Consider the following 17,580-nt stretch of genomic DNA (forward strand, 5'->3'; position numbering starts at 1 on the left):
CTGGAGTTTGGTTGGAGAAGTCGAATTACGCTTTTCGGGTACAAATACTCAAGTGTGATTGGTCTAAAACATGAAAGCACAAATAGCACGTGCTTTGTTTTCTACTGGAAGAAGTCGTATTTCTGACCAGAACGCTAATTTCCTTTTACAAGTACATCAGACTTCGCACACAAGCACGTGCTTTGCGTAACCCTAAACCACTTCAGGTTTGCGAAATATTTCTGATAATCGCTTCAGGTTAGCGAATTTTCTCATTATACAGTAGATGTTTACTGTTATTATTAGGTGGAGATATAAATAGTAGTACAGCAAATACAGTATGTTCATTCCTGTATAATATAATAATAGTTGTACGTAACCGGTAAACGTATCAATCATTTCCAATCGGAGGTAGTATTACATTTGACAGGTGTTTCAATACGACGCTGTGATTGGGTGCTTTCTATTCTAGGTTAGTATTGCGTGTGTTGCAACCCAACCTTTACGGTAGTACTTACTCAGGCAAGTCCCTTACACACACGTCCTGGGACACCTCGCGCATTCCATCCACTACTGTAAAGCATGGGGAGACCCTACCATGTACTAGTAGTAGTTACTAGTACTACGTAGTAGTATACTAGTATCGTCTAGCCTCCGGCCAAGATGGTTGATTGTACTTCGAAGTACAGTACTCGAACCAATTGAACACGACCACGCGATAGATGCAAGGGATCTATTGCTAATTATATTGTGTTTCATACAATTAACTAGTATTATTTGGATTTAGAATAAAAATAGAAACTAGTCTGATATATTATGGGTGTATTTATATCTTGTTCTTTGTATGCTGTGGCATCCGCCCGTATTGCGGCGCTCTATAGTAACCTCGTCGGCCGCCTGTGGTTACCATTTTCCGAGGTTACGGCGGAAGAGCAACATGGTCAAGTTCACTTCAATCGTCGGGCATGAGAATGTGACGACGAACGGGAGTAAGCACACCGCGTACATCCTCGAGGTGCAGGTCGACGCACTCTTCTACATCGTCCGCCACCGGTACCACGAGTTCAAGGACCTGCATGACACGGTACGCGACACCTCCTCCGTCCACGACCATGTTCGCATCCATGTCGTCACACGTTGTTGTAGCTTGTAAAGGAAGGGTTCAAGTGTCATGCTGTGCCGCCAAAGAAACTCATCGGGTCGTTCAATCCGGACTTTATCCTCAAGCGCGAGAAAGAGCTGAGCAGTTGGCTCAATCAAGTGTGCGAGTCGTCGGCAGCGCAGAGCGACGCGTTGAAGAACTTTCTCTTGGAATCCGTGCGTAGTGTTGTTGCTCGATCCACAACATACAGTCCAATCATCCCCATCATCATCGTGTATTGACTCGTCTGTAGAAGGAACCGCGCGTGGTTCTCCCGCCGGCCGCCGACGTCGCCGTCAACCCCGTGCCGCCCCGACCGCCCGTCGCGACCTCCTCCACAGCGGACTCCATCACGGACGGAGAGCTCGAGCGCGAGATCGAGGACGAGATCGCGCTCTACAACACCCCCAAGACCTCGATCGACGACTTTGAGCTGCTCAAGGTCATCGGCAAGGGAAGCTACGGCAAGGTCACCCTCGTTCGCAAGAAGGACAGCGACAAGCTATACGCCATGAAGACCCTCAACAAGTCTAATGTCAAGCGCCGCAACCAGGTCGAGCACACGCGGACCGAGCGCCGCGTACTTGGGTTTGGCAAGCATCCGTACATTGGTACGTTTTTTCTTTTTTTTTACTTTTTATCAAATTTCGTCGAAAATTATGGCAAAACGATCAAATTTGGACCAATGAATCCCCAGATATTTGGTCCAAAAGTCGGGAATTTTTACGTTTTTTTTACTTTTTATCAAATTTCGTCGAAAATTATGGCAAAACGATCAAATTTGGACCAATGAATCCCCAGATATTTGAAAAGTCGGAAAATCAGCATCTCTTTGGACGTTTATGAACCGTTTATCATATAATTGGTACTCAAGTCATACAAATTGGGCCCTTTTCCACTAGATTTGATACTTTTTTTGCTTCGAACGGGGTAATACATTGTCGGTTGACCCGAAAACTTGGATTTGTGTGCTGACTTGCCTAATCTATCGATCGATTTGTTGTACTACATGATTATTTGCAAGTAAAATATCGTCCTGTGGTGATTCAAATCACACTAATCAAGGCCTCACACTAATTCAATGTTGGTGGTTTCCTGCAATCTGATTGGCTCAAAATATCTCCACAATATCGCCCTTTCAACCACAATTTGAACGTTTTTTGCTATATATACTTGCTTAATCCATCGATTGCTTTTTGTACTACATGAGGTGTATGGAAACTCCTTACACTAATTTCAGACACACACACACACTAATTCGATAATGGTGATGATGGTTTCCTGCAATGCGATTGGCTCAAATATCCTCCTCGCGTGTGTTATGTATACCCTTCACTCGTTCTCTTCTCATATATATATATATATATAGAATCATAATTAACAATATATATATATCTATGTAGTCCACCTGCATTATGCGTTCCAGACCAAGCAAAAGCTGTACTTTGTGATCGATTATTGCCCTGGGGGTGAGCTGTTCTTCCACCTGAGTCGCATGGAGCGCTTCCCCGAAGCCATGGCGATGGTTTACGCCGCTGAAATCACCCTCGCGCTCGACCATTTGCATTCATTGGGGGTCGTGTACCGGTACGTTGATGCAAATCTCAAATATATATTTTTTAAACTATAAATATATATATTTAAACTATGAATATGGAAAATCAACCACTCACTGGACCGGTTGTTGTTTCGGGTGGTGGTGTTTGTAGCGACTTGAAACCGGAAAATATTTTATTCGACGCCGTCGGCCACGTGTTGTTGGGTACGCAACCACCCAAACTATTTTTTTTATATATTTTAATATTTATTTTCGTAGCCGACTTTGGCCTAGCCAAAGAAGGTATCACAGATGGCGCGGAAGGAACCAACTCGATGTGCGGCACGCCCGAGTACCTTCCCCCAGAGATCCTCGACCGCGTTGGCCACGGCACTTCCGTGGATTGGTGGGCGCTAGGTATGTATATAAATATATATATATATATATTGGAATCTATTTTCCTGGTATACGACTACTACTAGGACTATATACTATGCACATGTCTGACGACACGTATTTGTTTTTATAATCGCCAACACTTATCGCTTTGCGTTCCGTAGCGATCGATATATTCCCCTACGAATCTCTTTCAATAATCAGCAAGCGTATCTATCCTATATATATATATTATATATATACAAAAAACACATCGTTCGGGCACTTCAAATGTTGGCCGAGTTCTTTAGAGCAAGTTTATATATATATATATATGTATGTATATATATGTTATATTTTATTATTTCTGCTTGTTTTTCTGTTGTGTCGAGTTTTTGTACCCTGTCCGCCCACTGAATAATGGTCCAGTGTATATCATATATATATATATAGTTTTTTTAATATTTTTTTTATGTTGTCAAATTCATATATGATTTATCGTGTGTGTGTGTTGCTCGTAGGCATGGTGCTGTACGAAATGCTCACGGGATTACCTCCTTGGTATACCCGGAACCGGCAAAAGCTCTTTGATCGAGTCCGGCATGCCCCGCTTACATTTCCCAATTACGTGAGCGCCCCTGCCCAATCCCTGATCGCGGGGTTGCTTAACCGGAATCCGGTTGAGCGTCTCGGGAATGCTAACGTGTCGGAGATCAAATCGCATCCGTTTTTTGCGTCGATCGAGTGGGATGCGCTGCTGCGGCGGGAGGTGGCGGCGCCGTTCAATCCGTGCGAAACCCTGGCGGGTACTGACGAAACCAAGAACTTTGAGGCCGAATTCACAAAGATGACGCTCAACTCTGTACCCGATGCGACCAACATGGGAAGTTACCGCGCGTCCATGGACGCCGCGCGCAATTCCATGACGTTCCAAGGGTTCACTTACAACACGCCCAGCGATATCAACAACATTGCCGAACGCAATTCAACGCAGTTTTGAGAGGTTGCTAGTCCAGTGTATACCACATAAGACCATACTATCTGGGTAAATTACATAAATCTGCCCATGCTAAAAAATATGAATAATATAGTTTTTAGTAGTAGTACTACTCGGAATCATCGCTATGATTAATATATTCCCATCTCGATGGGAGAACGATTCTGATTGGGAGAGCCAATAGAATGGTGGGATTTGGGCTTTCAAATACCGTGATTGGATGATTTCATTGGCTTATCTGGCCAATGAGGATATTCCTCATTGGGAAATCTCGTCCATCATCCCAGCGGGTTACAATAATATACTATCATCCCAGATATTATGGTGTGGACCAAAGGAAGACTACTACTAGTACTACTACTATACTAAATCGAGTACTACTAAAATATTATAGACGACTACTGTAGTAGAATCATACAAGTCGACACAAATGTATGTACCGATCGGGCGCACCAAGGCTGTCTAAAGGATTAGTACTAGTATTGTCCAATCGATTCGAAACTGGAGCCGTCGTCAGTCTGCAGAATCGAATGCCGTAAGAGAAGGGTGATGAAAGAACCGCCTAAGCCAATCAAATCACATTCTGCGAATTTCTGCCAATCCAAACGTTTGATTCAGCCAAGTCCCTCAAAACCATATATACCCATATTTGTAAAGTATAGTTTGTACAAGTTTAAATCGAAATGAGTCATAGGTTTCACTCTGTGAAGTGTGAATGCCCGGTATCGCAGTTCAAAATAGGTTGAGGGTTTGACAACGGGAAGTATACTGTATGTATATGTACGACAGAAAGTACAGGGCTAAGTACTACTTCTTCCACGTTGAGAATGCCCCTACAAATTCGAGTTTTATGCTTACGAGAGTCCTAATTAGAATATCTTCAAAGGTATCATCCAACTTTGGCCTCCACACATTTTGTGAATTTCCGCGATTAGCTTCTAGTGGTCGATTCGTCTTGGGATAAACTATCGATCTTATATAGAGCGATGTCTGTCATTCAAAATTACTGTCGCCGATTGGAAATACCTACCGTTACGTACAAGTATTATTATATTATACAGGTACCGTATTGTCATGGGTATTTGCTGTAAGCTTACTACAAACCTCTACCTGTAAAACCGGAGAATTCCAGGAGTCAGATACACTTACAAATTATATGGAAGCACAGCGAAAGTTGAACAGCATTTTTGACCTCATCTTACACTATAAATGTCCCAAATATTGAACCCAATCTCACCGGATTAGAGGTCTCGTACCCGGATAATGCAAACTGTATCCGGTAGAAGCATGTCCAGTGCTTTCGCAAATTAGTACTACTGTACTGCAGTAGCAAAACCTCTAAACAATTATAATAACCTCCAACACCAGATTTTATCCAGAATTGAACAACCATTTGCAGAATTGGCAGGTTTCAGGTGACAGCACACCGTAGTACAGTAAAACAATTACGCTCCATATACGGGGTACAATAGTACTACTATTAATAGTACTAAGTTACGTAGTACTATTAATAGTACTCGCTAGTACTTTGTAGTATTAGTACTACGTAGTAGTAAACATTAGTCGAGTTATGGTTCGCACCAAAAAAATGAACAAATTTTGCAAAAACAGAGTCTTTTTTGGCAAACTGTTCGCAAGGGATACGTATCCGGATACAGAGTTTGCAAGTTATCCGGATGCCGTTACTCGACCGCCGCACTGGCTATAGCGCCAGTGTGTCGTGCGTGTATTGACGTTGGCGCATGCGATGTCTCCTTCCTCGTTCGAGTATCCGCAACTGATCGTTCCTATCATCAAGATCGTGTGTCAGGTGCTGTCTTCGTGCGGGGCGCTGTTCATGCTGCTGTCTCTGCGCAACAGCCCGACGATCTCATCCAAGATCCTGTGCTTCACCGCGGTCTCCGACTTCATCTTCTCCACGACGGGTGCGTTGCACACTGTCGCGCGTGTGCTGGACGTGTCCAACTGGGCCATCGACGTCTTCCTCACCGCGCCGCACTGGGGGTTTGAGATCTCGTCGTTTCTGTGGACCGCCGTGCTCGTCGTGTACATCTTGTCTCGGCAAGCCAACCACTCGTCGTTCCAGCTCATGTACGCGCACGTCGGCGTATGGACGTGCGTGATCCTGTACATCGGTCTGGAATCGTACGCGTTGCTTAGCCACGAGCCCGATGTCACGAAACTCGCGCGCATGCTGTGGGACGCGTTCGCGCTGGCGACGCTGGCGTCCGTGTCGTACGGGCTGTGTGCAGTACGCGCGCACAAACTGCGCACGGGCCAGCTAGGCCAGTCCGTGATCCTCGCCAAGTTGGTCGGGTACATGCTGCTCTTTGTCGCGTGCGTCACGCCCAACATCACGAACGACATGCTATCGCTGGCATTGACCACGTCATCGTCTGACAACGGCGCGTCATCCAATGGCGATCTATTTAGCCATATCGCGAGTCTTCTCTTTGCACTGTGGCCTCTGGGTACATCGGTGGTGTTTTCCAGCCGGTTGCCGTGGTGCTCTTCGATCGCCAAGCACAACCAGAACCAACACAACCAGAACCACCATCAGACATCGTCCACTCCGTCGCAAACTTATCAACACCGTCGCATGCTGGAGGCTCATTTTGGCTTACCTAGCACCCATCATCGCAGCCATCATCATCCCCTCCCACCCCCCCAAGAGCTCGTGGGGCTCGAAATCGGAGCGCAGATCGGCCAAGGTCTCGCCGTCGTATACCGCGGCACATGGCGCGGCGCCGTGGTCGCGGTCAAGATGAAGACTCTATTCGTAGACGACGAAGCGCTGGCAGATGTGGCCTTCGTAGCCGAGTGCAACCACGAGATCCAGGAAGAGGCGCTGGTGATGAAGCGGCTAACGCACCCAAACATTGTGCTGTTCATGGAAGCGGGTTTTTACCGCGGATCTATCTGCATTGTGAGCGAGTATTGCGCCCGGGGATCGCTGCGGGACGTGCTGCGGTCGCCGCTGCTGTGGCCTATGAAGATTCGGCTCGCATTGGGGCTCGCATATGGGCTACAGTACCTCCACAACTCGCGGATGATCCATCGAGATCTCAAGAGTCCAAATATACTGGTGGATGAGACGTGGCACGCCAAGATCGCCGACTTTGGCACGCTCCGACTCGCGGAAATTGTGCGCAGCCAAAACCCGCAGATCAAGTCGGTAGAAATGACGGGGTTGGTCGGTACCACGCGGTGGATGGCGCCAGAGGTGATTCAAAGCAAGAAGAACTACACGGAAAAGATCGACATTTACTCGCTGGGGGTGATTCTATGGGAGATGATCGACGGCAAGGAGCTCCCGTACGAGCAGTACCGGTGGAACCATGAGATCGAAAAAGCGATTGTAGATGGAAAAAGGCCGCCGATCCCCGCGCACGCGTGCCCGCCGCGGTGGAAGGTGCTGATCCAGCTGTGTTGGCATGTCGAACCTACCGAGCGGCCATCCGTGGGCGAGCTCATTAGGTCCCTACAGAGACTGGCCACGGAAGATATCAAGGATATCCGCCATCATAACGTGCCGTTTGTGGGGAATTTGCAGCAAATGGACTGCGAGTATATACTCAAGTACACCCGGTGCGATGTCGACTATGATAACCACCAAGTGGGGTATGACACGAGTCGACACATGGGCGGTGGCAGCAGCAGTGTAAATACGATTGCGCTCTTGGAAGATACTGGCAGCCTCGCGAGCCAGTCGACGATCTACACCATGTAGTTAGTAGGTCGTAGTTAGTTGATAGTATTAATTATTCCGCGAGTGTGTTTCAACTTTATAGTACTCGTAGTAGTAGTAGTTTGTCGTGGTTGTTAGTATTCATTCTTCCGCGTGTGTGTTGCAACTTTATAGTACTGTACTAGTAGTAGTAGTTAGTAGGTCGTAGTTAGTTGTTAGTATTAATTATTCCGAGTGTGTTTCAACTTTATAGGAAGCTTACTGTACTAGTAGTAGTAGTTAGTAGTTAGTCGTGGTTGTTAGTAGTAGTAGTTAGTCGTGGGTCTCTTCGCGGCAGATCGTGGCCCATGGTGGTGGTGGGGGTTTCGCCCATACATCACCATGTCATAGAAGTCCGAACGTGCTTTTGCAAACGGTGTTGACAAGACGGGCGCGTTGAAGTCGAGCACTTTGTACTCGATGATCGTCTTGAGGTCGTCGACGTGCATGCGGCGGAGCATTTTTTCTAAGAAGTCGAAGTAATAGGGGCCGTTCACTAGGACCGTGGTCGTGTTGCACCCTTTGTGGACGTCGAACCCAAACCCTTGCAATGGGAGACCTAGTCCCAATGGGTACGATGCGTTGGCGTCGCTAAGCGACAACCGCCTGGGTGTCACGGCCTCTTGGAGCCTACGCTTGGACGGCTCTACCCCGGCATTCATGCGTTCAAACTTAATCACGACGTCAATGGCCGTCTCCACCTCGGCGTGGCCGGCCAGCGTGAAGATCGTGGCAAGGTATTGGCGGTACGACTTTTCAACCGTGGCCCACAATGGTTTGTGGAAATATTCTTGGCCGAACGGCAGTCCCGTGTTATCGGCATACAAGATGTTGCGGGTGACGTCGGCGTCGTCGGGCGAGACCGAAAGTTTCACGAACAGCTGCACGCCGATGGCCTTGGAGAGAGATGGCTTCGACGGTCGTGTTGGCGCTGCGGATCGCCTTCAGGTGGGCATCGATGGGAGCCAAGCCCAAGGTGTCTAAAGTGGCAGTTTCCATACACGCGTCATAGAACTCGGTGAGTTTGGGCAGCTTGGCGTTAAACAACTTTTCGATCACCTTGTCCGACGCAGCCTTGATCACGGCGTTGATCACGGCGTATGTGGCCTGGTAGTACTTTGGTGGGGTTGGAGGGGGTCTTCATGTACCACGTCCCGCACGAATACGAAAAGAAGTCGGTGCACGGATCCACGGTTTGATCCATGAGACTGGTCATCTCTGTCGGAAACTCGGTGATGGTGCCGAAAGCTGACGCGACACCGGGGGACAAGACAGCCACAATGATCTTGACCATGGCTGGCATATTGAAGAAGGACAAAGCGGCCAAACAAGCTCGCGAAGGATGGGGCTACCGCTACTGTATTCATCGCAATTTGGGATACCAAGGAGACATGTGGGGGGGAATAGCTCAGTGGTAGAGCATCGGTTTCTTAGAGCATCAGTTTCTTAGTGCATCGGTTTCTTACACTGTTAAAAAGGTCGTCGGTTCGATCCCCGGCTTCCCCGGTTTACATATTTCCGCAAGGATTTATCCCTCCCTCCCCTGGGGAATCCGGATAACAAGGGATACGAGGATCGAACTCCATAATACGGTTTTTACACGACCGGCATCCGGTTATAAGGTTTCGTGCACGACGAGCGTCGGGCAAATTCCGTTTCCATCGAGAAACTATGAACCCCTAAATACAAATATCAAGATATTTGAATTTGACGTGATATAAATCGAATTTGCACGACGCCCGTCAGGCTGTAAGCTAAGAGCATCTCCAACGGTAAATTCTAACCTATTGCTAAAGCTTAGGTTAAAGTCAAACTTCGTTTTTACGGTTGCTATTTTAACACTATCCGGACTTTTTAGAAATTTCGTCCCGCAGAATTTCTATTTTCGCGTGAAATAGCAACAAACCCTCCGGATAGAGCAAGAGTTTCTATTCTATATCCGTAACTTCGAATTGAAATAGAAATAAAAACGCCGTTGGAGATGCTCTAAGCATTTCTATTGGCTATAATGTGCAAAACCACAAAGGTGGTCAAACTCCATCCAGGCACGACAATTTGGAGATAGAAAGCCATGCGACTGATGGAACTTGTTTCAGTAACGTGATGTGGTGAAGTACAGTATATATACCGGTATGTATGTCGTTGAAATGACAGGTCGGTATGAATTTAGTAGTGTGCTCTGTAAATACTCTGGGTTTACAGTACTGATAAGAAGCTCGGTCGAAGCACGAGGTACGAAGCGTTGAGCGAAGTAAAAACCGAAGATTACACACCGCGCAGGCGCGTTATAATTGGCGAAGCGGTTCATCAACATGTGGTTCTAGTATCGGCCCTCGCGCAGGAATGTCTTAGACAAATGATAATCCAAGCTCAATTTACCAAGGCGACATGTGGTGGATATAATGCATGCACTTTTTAATGGCCCTTTCCATATGTATTAGACCTCTTGGTAATAGATCAACGTTACAGTAAAGAACTGCGTATTTCGAGTGTCAACTAGGTCGCCTTGCACTTTCATCCACGTACTCTAAGCATGTTTGTCATACTAGTACGTTTAGATTCATTCGACCCGGCAAACCGAGCTACAGTAGCGTACTGTAGCCTAAAACGAGATGAATAGAAAAATAGTAACGTTACTTCACGACCGACGAAGACTGCCAGCTTGTCCGGTCATGGATCAACATCTCTCAAGATGCGTCCAAGGGTAGTACTCATCACGAATCACCACACCGTCTATGATTCGTTCAAACAGCGGTCTGGCCATTCGAAAATGTCGGGGAAACTTGGCTTCGCCGTAGATTGGATTGGGGTCAAAGTAGTACTAGTAGGTAAATCCGAGCATGCGCAGCCTCGCTATCTCGTGGTAGGTTCGGCTGGCGGTTGGCAATAGAGCCTTTAGGGCGCGCAGAAGACTGATGAAAGCCAAGAATCTCCCAAGCTTGATCCATGTCATCATCGTCGTCCTCCCACGCCATCGCGCCAGGCGTTTAAGTCCGGATAAAAACATTATTCGGATGTTTTACCGCTGGGGTTGACAAAAATCAAAATACAGGAACTGTAAAACGGTATTTTACAGTCTGATTATATAGTCGCACCGGTGGGGATGCCCTAAACACTACCGCTGCCCGGAAGTATCGGAAAATCTGATTTCCGTGAATAATTACCCTAAAAGTACCACTATGTGTTCGATATAAAAATTTCCTAGTAATTACTACGTAGTACTACGTAGTAGTAGTATACGAAAATACAAAAACTAACATTTTTATATAGTCCAGTATATTCAATGCTGAAGTACCTAGTCATAAGAGGTTCGCCAGGTCCCCTTTAATATCTTCATCTAGCTCGCCATCGACAGTAAGCTACTCCATTTGAGAGCTAAATTCGCACATGTCCAATGCCTCCGCCACTTCAGCTGTCAACTCGTCGACTTTTTCGCCATATCGGTGGCCCGGAGGAGTGCAAATCCATCATTGAGGATATCGACGTCGGCGGCGAAAACTTCAGGCAACATGCCCTTCAAGGCAAGCGACGTAATACTACGTAGTAATATGTATAGTAGTACACTCTAGTATATCAGGATTAGTAGTACTATTAGTATGCACACCACTGGTATATCAGGATCAAGTGCTGAACTATTTATTACTAACGTTACTAGTGTTCTAGTACTACGATGTATCCTCTGGTACTACTGTACAGGTCAACAATGTTTCCTCTGGTACTACTACTGTATGTATCCTCTGGTACCATCAGGATCAGTTTTAACGTTACTATTTCTATATTCATCTGGTTTTAGGCTACAGTACGCTACTGTAATGTAGCTCGGTTTGCCGGGTCGAATGAATCTAAACTTACTAGTATGACAAACATGCTTAAGAGTACGTCGATGAAAGTGCAAGGCGACCTAGTTGACACTCCCATGCATTATCTGGAACGTCGACAACTACTACATCGCTTAGGTTTGCTCTACTGGTTGGGGAAGCCGTGGACATGTGCTGCATCCATTCGGCAACCTAATTCAACGTTGCACTTGACACTGTCTTGGCAGCTAAGCCCACGATGAGGGAGTTATTCATGACAGGTGCCCTATGTTCCAACAATGCGGTACACCCGCTATCCACTTCGGCAAACCCTTGCGGCTATTCTAGGAAATGATACTGAATTTTACGGCACTTTGTGCACCTTGCCACGACAATTGGAATACTAGTACTCAGTTATATTGTTCTTGTACTGTACAGAATACAGTACTCTGTATCGCAATGGACTGGCACGATCAAGAGTGATTTCAATTACTTGTAGAGCTGTCTGGAATATCGTAAGCAAATACTCCGGAGTACTAGTACGTGCATGTACCGTATGGTATCTCCTTGGGCAAGGCGTTGCCATGTGCTGCTGTGCCTCCATTCAACCTGTACCGTAACTAATAGGATGTCTATACATTACTGTAACGTTAATCTATGACCAAGAGGTCAAATACATATGAAAAGGGCCATTAAAAAGTGCATGCATTTTATCCACCTGATATCTCCTGGGTATCCCATATTGTGATGGAGACAGTACTGGTAGCCCCATCATTCGCGAGCTTGTTTGGTCAATTTGTCATTCTTCAATATACTAGCCATGGTCAAGATCATCGTGTCCGCTGTGGCTGCCTTGTCCGCCGGTGTCGCGTCAGCTTTCGGCACCATCACCGAGTTTCCGACAGAGATGACCAGTCTCATGGATCAAACCGTGGATCCGTGCACCGACTTCTTTTCGTATTCGTGCGGGACGTGGTACAATAAGACCACCCTCCACAGCAACGAGGCTCGCATTAATGTGCACTCCGTGCTTGCGGCTGCGGCAGACAAGGTGATCGAAAAGTTGTTTAACGCCAAGCTGCCTTAACTAACCGAGTTCTATGACTCGTGTATGGACACTGACACATTAGACACCTTGGGCTTGGCTCCCATCGAAGCCCACGTCAAGGCAATCCGCAGCGCCAACTCGACCGTCGAAGCCATTTTCGCGGCGCAACCATCTCCAAGGCCACCGGCGTACCGCTGTTCGTGAAACTTTCGGTCTCGGCGACCACCCGCAACATCTTGAGTGCCGTACACCCGGGACTGCCGTTCGGCCAAGAATATTTCCACGAACCATTGTGGGCCACGGTTGAAAAGTCGTACCGCCAATACCTTGCCACGATCTTCACGCTGGCCGGCCACGCCGAGGTGGAGACGGCCATTGACGTCGTGATTAAGTTTGAACGCATGAATGCCGGGGTAGAGCCGTCCAAGCGTAGGCTCCAAGAGGCCGTGACACCCAGGCGGTTGTCGCTCAGCGACGCCAACGCATCGTACCCATTGGGACTAGGTCTCCCATTGCAAGGGTTTGGGTTCGACGTCCACAAAGGGTGCAACACGACCACGGTCCTAGTGAACGACCCCTATTACTTCGACTTCTTAGAAAAAATGCTCCGCCGCATGCACGTCGACGACCTCAAGACGATCATCGAGTACAAAGTGCTCGACTTCAACGCTGTCAACACCGTTTGCAAAAGCACGTTCGGACTTCTATGACATGGTGATTTATGACGAACCCCCCCCCCCACCACGGGCCACGATCAGCCGCGAACAGGTGACGAGTTCCATCGGCGATCTTCTGGGCACGTACTACCTCAAGGAAGTGTGGACGGACGAAATCGCCGCGCGCGCCGACTCGCTCGTGTTGAAGCTGAAAGCGACCTTCAAAACCGGGCTGGACAATGTGGGGTGGCTCGATGACACAACTCGGGCCAACGCTACAACCAAATTGTCCAAATTCACCCACCTCTTGGGGGGGGGCAGAACCCCAAAACGTACCCCACCTTGACGTTTGACCCCAAGGCGTACATTGGCAACCTGAACAAGGTGTCTGCGTTCGACACTGCCTTCAACCTAGCTCAGATCGACACTGCCGTGGACAAGCAGATTTGGGAGACTACTGCGCTAGACGCGAATGCGTGACACCTGCGGGCGACTAACTCGCTCTTGTTTCCAGCCGCCTACTTGCAGCCCCCGATCTTCGATGCCAAGGCGGACCCGTCCTCGAATTATGCCGCCATTGGCGTTACTATCAGCCACGAAATCACCCACGCCTTCGACAGCTTTGGCAGATACTTCGACAGCGACGGCAAATTTAATCCGTTGTGGACTGCTACCGTGATGAAATTGTTCGACGAAAAATCGAAGTGCTTCGTCGAGCAGTATGGGTCCATGGACATCAAGAGCGAGCTCACGGGTGATTTGCTCGGCAAGGTGAACGGCAAATTGACATTGACCGAGACCATCGCCGACAATGGGGGGCTCAACGCTGCGTACCGGGGGTACCAGGACTACATGCACGCTGAGGCCGAAGCCACCAAATACACCAAGGAAACAGGCGAAAAGATGTTTTGGATCAGGTACGGCCAATCGTGGTGTGAAAAGAACAGCGACGAGTACCTCCAGTTCTGCTCACCGACGTACACCCCCCTCGTCGCCTCCGCTTGATCGGGTCAGTTCAAAACTCTATCGATTTTGCCAAGGCGTTCAACTGCCCTATGGACTCACCTATGAACGCGATCAAGCAATGTGTTTTGTGGGAATAGATGCATAACGTTCATGAACACGCTGCTGCGCTAGTGTGCTGACAGGAATTAGTAATGGCGCTTCGCGCAGAAATCTTTGCTTGGTTGTACCTCGAAACAGCCACACATATCAATACAGAAAACGCCAGAAATACCTGCCAAGTGGTACTGCACCCGAATCTGGAAATTTTAACCCGCTCGGATGGGAAGCAATGTAGAAAAGCAAGCTCCAACAATTGAAATGTCGATAATTTCGCACATTCTAGCCAATGGATGACTGTTTCAACCACGGCGGCATTCATAATGTAAGCGCATCTCCACCGATGAGACAGGACAGTACTAGCGTTAAGAGCATCTCCAAATATTTTGCGCTAACGTTTGCTTTAACTTCGATATAGACCAATCTGACCTGAACATTTATGGACTATATATACTGTACGCCACTTACGTACAGGGAACGAGGGAATGCATCTCTGAGATCATCCTTTGGACGTGGCATGTCGTATTTTAACGGCGGGTGTCATTAGGATTATTATAGTAGTACTAGTAAAAAAGTGATGTCGCCTCTGGGACTCAAGCCTGTACCTTTGACTCGACAGTCCAACACACTAACTGCGATCCGTTGTCGCATTGGCTCTTACTGTAAATGTTAAAATCAGGCAAAAGACCCCCATCCACCGTGTCTAAGGCCGTGTTCGGAGCAAAAATGAATTCTGACTCCAGAATCCGGATTATGATAATCTAGGTTTTGAATCCGGATTCTGTCAGTTGCACCGAACACGATAGGAACACTGCCACCCAAATGCAAAAAATTCACAAGAATACTGGTATTCTATTGGCCACATCATGGTCATTGGAACTATATGATTGGTCTATATTGGTTTTTTCTCCTTTTCATTGGCTCCACTATTTACGACTGCTGTTTTTAGGCATTTGAGTGTCAGGTAAAACGAAATACAATGTGCTCTGACTGAAATGTTGCAGCACGTCATGAACGAAAATCGGCCATGTAGACGCTTTCTTGGCGGCGATTGCGCCGGGTTTACAGAATACGACGCGTTCCGCTGCAAGCGTAGTGCGAGATTATATAGCGTGATCATAGACGAAGATGTACTGTACATGTATGTAGCTATATATCATACAACTTTACTGGAGGGCAAGATATCCACTTCACCATTCAAGGTCCATTCGATGGTGCAGCGACTTCGTAGCGGGTTTTGACGAACACATTGAGTTGTACAAGGAGAGATACAAGTAACTTGGTACCGACTTCTATAAGGATGAGATACAAGTAACTGCGTGTGCTAAGTTCACGTAGCTTTTGTCAGTTGCATACACATCAGTTGTTAACTGAGCGAGTGCGGAGCCCATTCTGCGCTACAGGAATATAATTCATCTCCACAAAGATGAATACGGTCTTAACTGGTTAAATAGTTGGCGAAGAAGCACCATGCGATGGACCACTTGATCATATGTGGTATCGGCTGCGACGTACCTTTCGTCACTGTCAGTACTCAGGGAATAAATATAGCACCCCGAAACCCCAAACTCCGTCTGAAAAGCAGAATACCTAATCAATCCCTCCAAGAAACCATCAAAATTGATGGGTTTTATTTTTGTCAATCGAACACAAAAAATCGGATTCCAGACTGAATCCACGAAATAACCGGATTCTTGGTGCGTCCGAACAAGGCCTAATATGGGGATGCGTGGGACTTTTAACCAGGTTCTATACGGATAATGTTCGGATAAATGAGAGACTTATGCTGATTCCAGGGATAAGTTCCATTTTCGCCACCCGTCAGATTTATTTGCGCAGGACTGTGATAATGATAATGAGTGCAGTTACATCAACCAGCCACTTCCCCGGTCCATCACATTCCGTTATAGACCGAACTTGTTAACATTTACAGCGTAGAGGGTGTGCTGGAAGTAATATGAGCCTACGATGACGCGAAAGTCGCGTGCTTTCGCGTCATCGGCTGCTACGTGGAGCTTCATCACAGTATAGGGATTAAGCGTGCTGCCAACATCATTGTGATGCCACATACTGGCGTAAGAAGAGAAAACGTAGCCAGTTTCATCATGAACGCCACCAGTTTCATCATAGCTCGCTGCATCTTAGGAACCATACGCCTTCCGCGCCCTGCGCACTACTCCGCATATCGAGCGCGGATTTTCTCCGAACGTATCATCGTCGGCGGCGCCGCGTTGTCTTCTGTGCCACCACCGGAAGCTAGGGCGCTGCCGCAAACGATGCACGAACTATGCAAGACCGTTGTCGGAAGGTGGAGTGATGCCGCAAAGCGATCCAAGTTGGTCCGCTTCCATGCCTCTACCTACCACCAAATCTACTAGTATACCCACCAGCATCATAGCGACCGCCCTGTATGCCTGCAAACCGGTTCACCTCCACCAGAGTCACCGCGTTGTATGCTTCGACCTTGACACATGATGTCAACCGGTTTCTGCATCGCCTGTGGGTGAAGCGACCGCCTCGGCCAGCCACACGCCGCTGGCATCCACTCGATCATGATCTGGACGGACTGCTGTGGCAAGGTCTGACTTCGTTGGCCAACAGTGTAAATTGAATGGGAATTTTTATAAAGATTGCATGCTGTATTGTATTTAAGTATGTGGAGAAGTGCTTTTGTATATTAATTTTGATTATATTACTCTTCCGGATACCATAGGTTTGGAGGGTGATTGATATCTTGACGAAAAAGTCCTATGATAGGGCTTTTCGGGGCCGAACTTATGTTTGGACTTACTAGTATTATTATTAGAGGTGTTTAGCAAGTCGTTATTTTGATTCAAATTCCCAACTTGTCTTCGAGCACATGGACACGCGCACTTCGAAAGTGGATCTTCAATATCCGGAAATTGAACGGATAAAGACCAATGGCATTTACCACCTGTCGGTGCCAGTTGCTGTGCTACTACCGGTAGCTTCGCAAACCTCACTCGGATTTAAACTTTGAACTCTACTGAGACAGCATGACCGCATGCATACCCATATCGAATATGCAATCAAGTATATCGACTCGTTGAGAATTCGGGTCGCATATTGACTGGCAGGTGCGTCCAGAATGGCCACTGCACCGAGGGCACAGGTGCTATTTGCCCACGTTGCATTGGCATTTCCGTGACCAACACCGTTCGGGCCAAGCCGGACAACCTCCTTGAGATGTCTCTCATCCATCTCGTCGGTCCACAATATTTGTTTCTTGTGCTTTCGCCC

General features: G+C 47.4%; 6 protein-coding genes and 1 pseudogene across 7 annotated transcripts; 6 read left to right on the top strand and 1 right to left on the bottom strand.

Annotated features, from left to right (window-relative positions):
- The first annotated feature begins 878 nt into the window (after nt 1–878).
- On the top strand, nt 879–4,148 carry H257_17096 (AGC protein kinase). Its single transcript, XM_009845761.1, has 7 exons — nt 879–1,063; nt 1,126–1,296; nt 1,374–1,731; nt 2,524–2,707; nt 2,830–2,882; nt 2,937–3,074; nt 3,554–4,148. The coding sequence occupies exons 1-7, from the start codon at nt 917–919 to the stop codon at nt 4,030–4,032; spliced, it is 1,530 nt and encodes a 509-aa protein (XP_009844063.1). The 5' UTR covers nt 879–916; the 3' UTR covers nt 4,033–4,148.
- Nucleotides 4,149–5,676: 1,528 nt separating this feature from the next.
- On the top strand, nt 5,677–7,802 carry H257_17097 (TKL protein kinase). The gene has a single exon (XM_009845762.1). It carries the CDS (start codon nt 5,777–5,779, stop codon nt 7,757–7,759), a length of 1,983 nt encoding a protein of 660 aa, XP_009844064.1. The 5' UTR covers nt 5,677–5,776; the 3' UTR covers nt 7,760–7,802.
- A 214-nt stretch (nt 7,803–8,016) lies between these two features.
- Nucleotides 8,017–9,050, bottom strand: H257_17098 (hypothetical protein; the record flags this gene model as incomplete). The annotated part of the gene is made up of 3 exons (XM_009845763.1): nt 8,017–8,652; nt 8,675–8,830; nt 8,874–9,050. 3 exons carry the CDS (start codon nt 9,048–9,050, stop codon nt 8,017–8,019), a joined length of 969 nt encoding a protein of 322 aa, XP_009844065.1.
- A 103-nt stretch (nt 9,051–9,153) lies between these two features.
- On the top strand, nt 9,154–9,263 carry H257_17099 (annotated as a pseudogene). Its single transcript has one exon. The product of its transcript is annotated as a tRNA-OTHER (tRNA).
- Nucleotides 9,264–12,373: 3,110 nt separating this feature from the next.
- On the top strand, nt 12,374–13,311 carry H257_17100 (hypothetical protein; the record flags this gene model as incomplete). Its single annotated transcript, XM_009845764.1, has 2 exons — nt 12,374–12,615; nt 12,684–13,311. The coding sequence occupies 2 exons, from the start codon at nt 12,374–12,376 to the stop codon at nt 13,309–13,311; spliced, it is 870 nt and encodes a 289-aa protein (XP_009844066.1).
- A 1-nt stretch (nt 13,312) lies between these two features.
- Nucleotides 13,313–14,262, top strand: H257_17101 (hypothetical protein; the record flags this gene model as incomplete). Its single annotated transcript, XM_009845765.1, has 3 exons — nt 13,313–13,498; nt 13,579–13,689; nt 13,786–14,262. The coding sequence occupies 3 exons, from the start codon at nt 13,313–13,315 to the stop codon at nt 14,260–14,262; spliced, it is 774 nt and encodes a 257-aa protein (XP_009844067.1).
- Nucleotides 14,263–16,424: 2,162 nt separating this feature from the next.
- On the top strand, nt 16,425–16,904 carry H257_17102 (hypothetical protein; the record flags this gene model as incomplete). The annotated part of the gene is made up of 3 exons (XM_009845766.1): nt 16,425–16,658; nt 16,718–16,770; nt 16,829–16,904. The coding sequence occupies 3 exons, from the start codon at nt 16,425–16,427 to the stop codon at nt 16,902–16,904; spliced, it is 363 nt and encodes a 120-aa protein (XP_009844068.1).
- Between the last annotated feature and the right edge of the window lie 676 nt (nt 16,905–17,580).

This window comes from Aphanomyces astaci (genome assembly GCF_000520075.1).
Source record: "Aphanomyces astaci strain APO3 unplaced genomic scaffold supercont1.98, whole genome shotgun sequence".
Lineage (NCBI taxonomy): Eukaryota > Oomycota > Saprolegniomycetes > Saprolegniales > Verrucalvaceae > Aphanomyces > Aphanomyces astaci.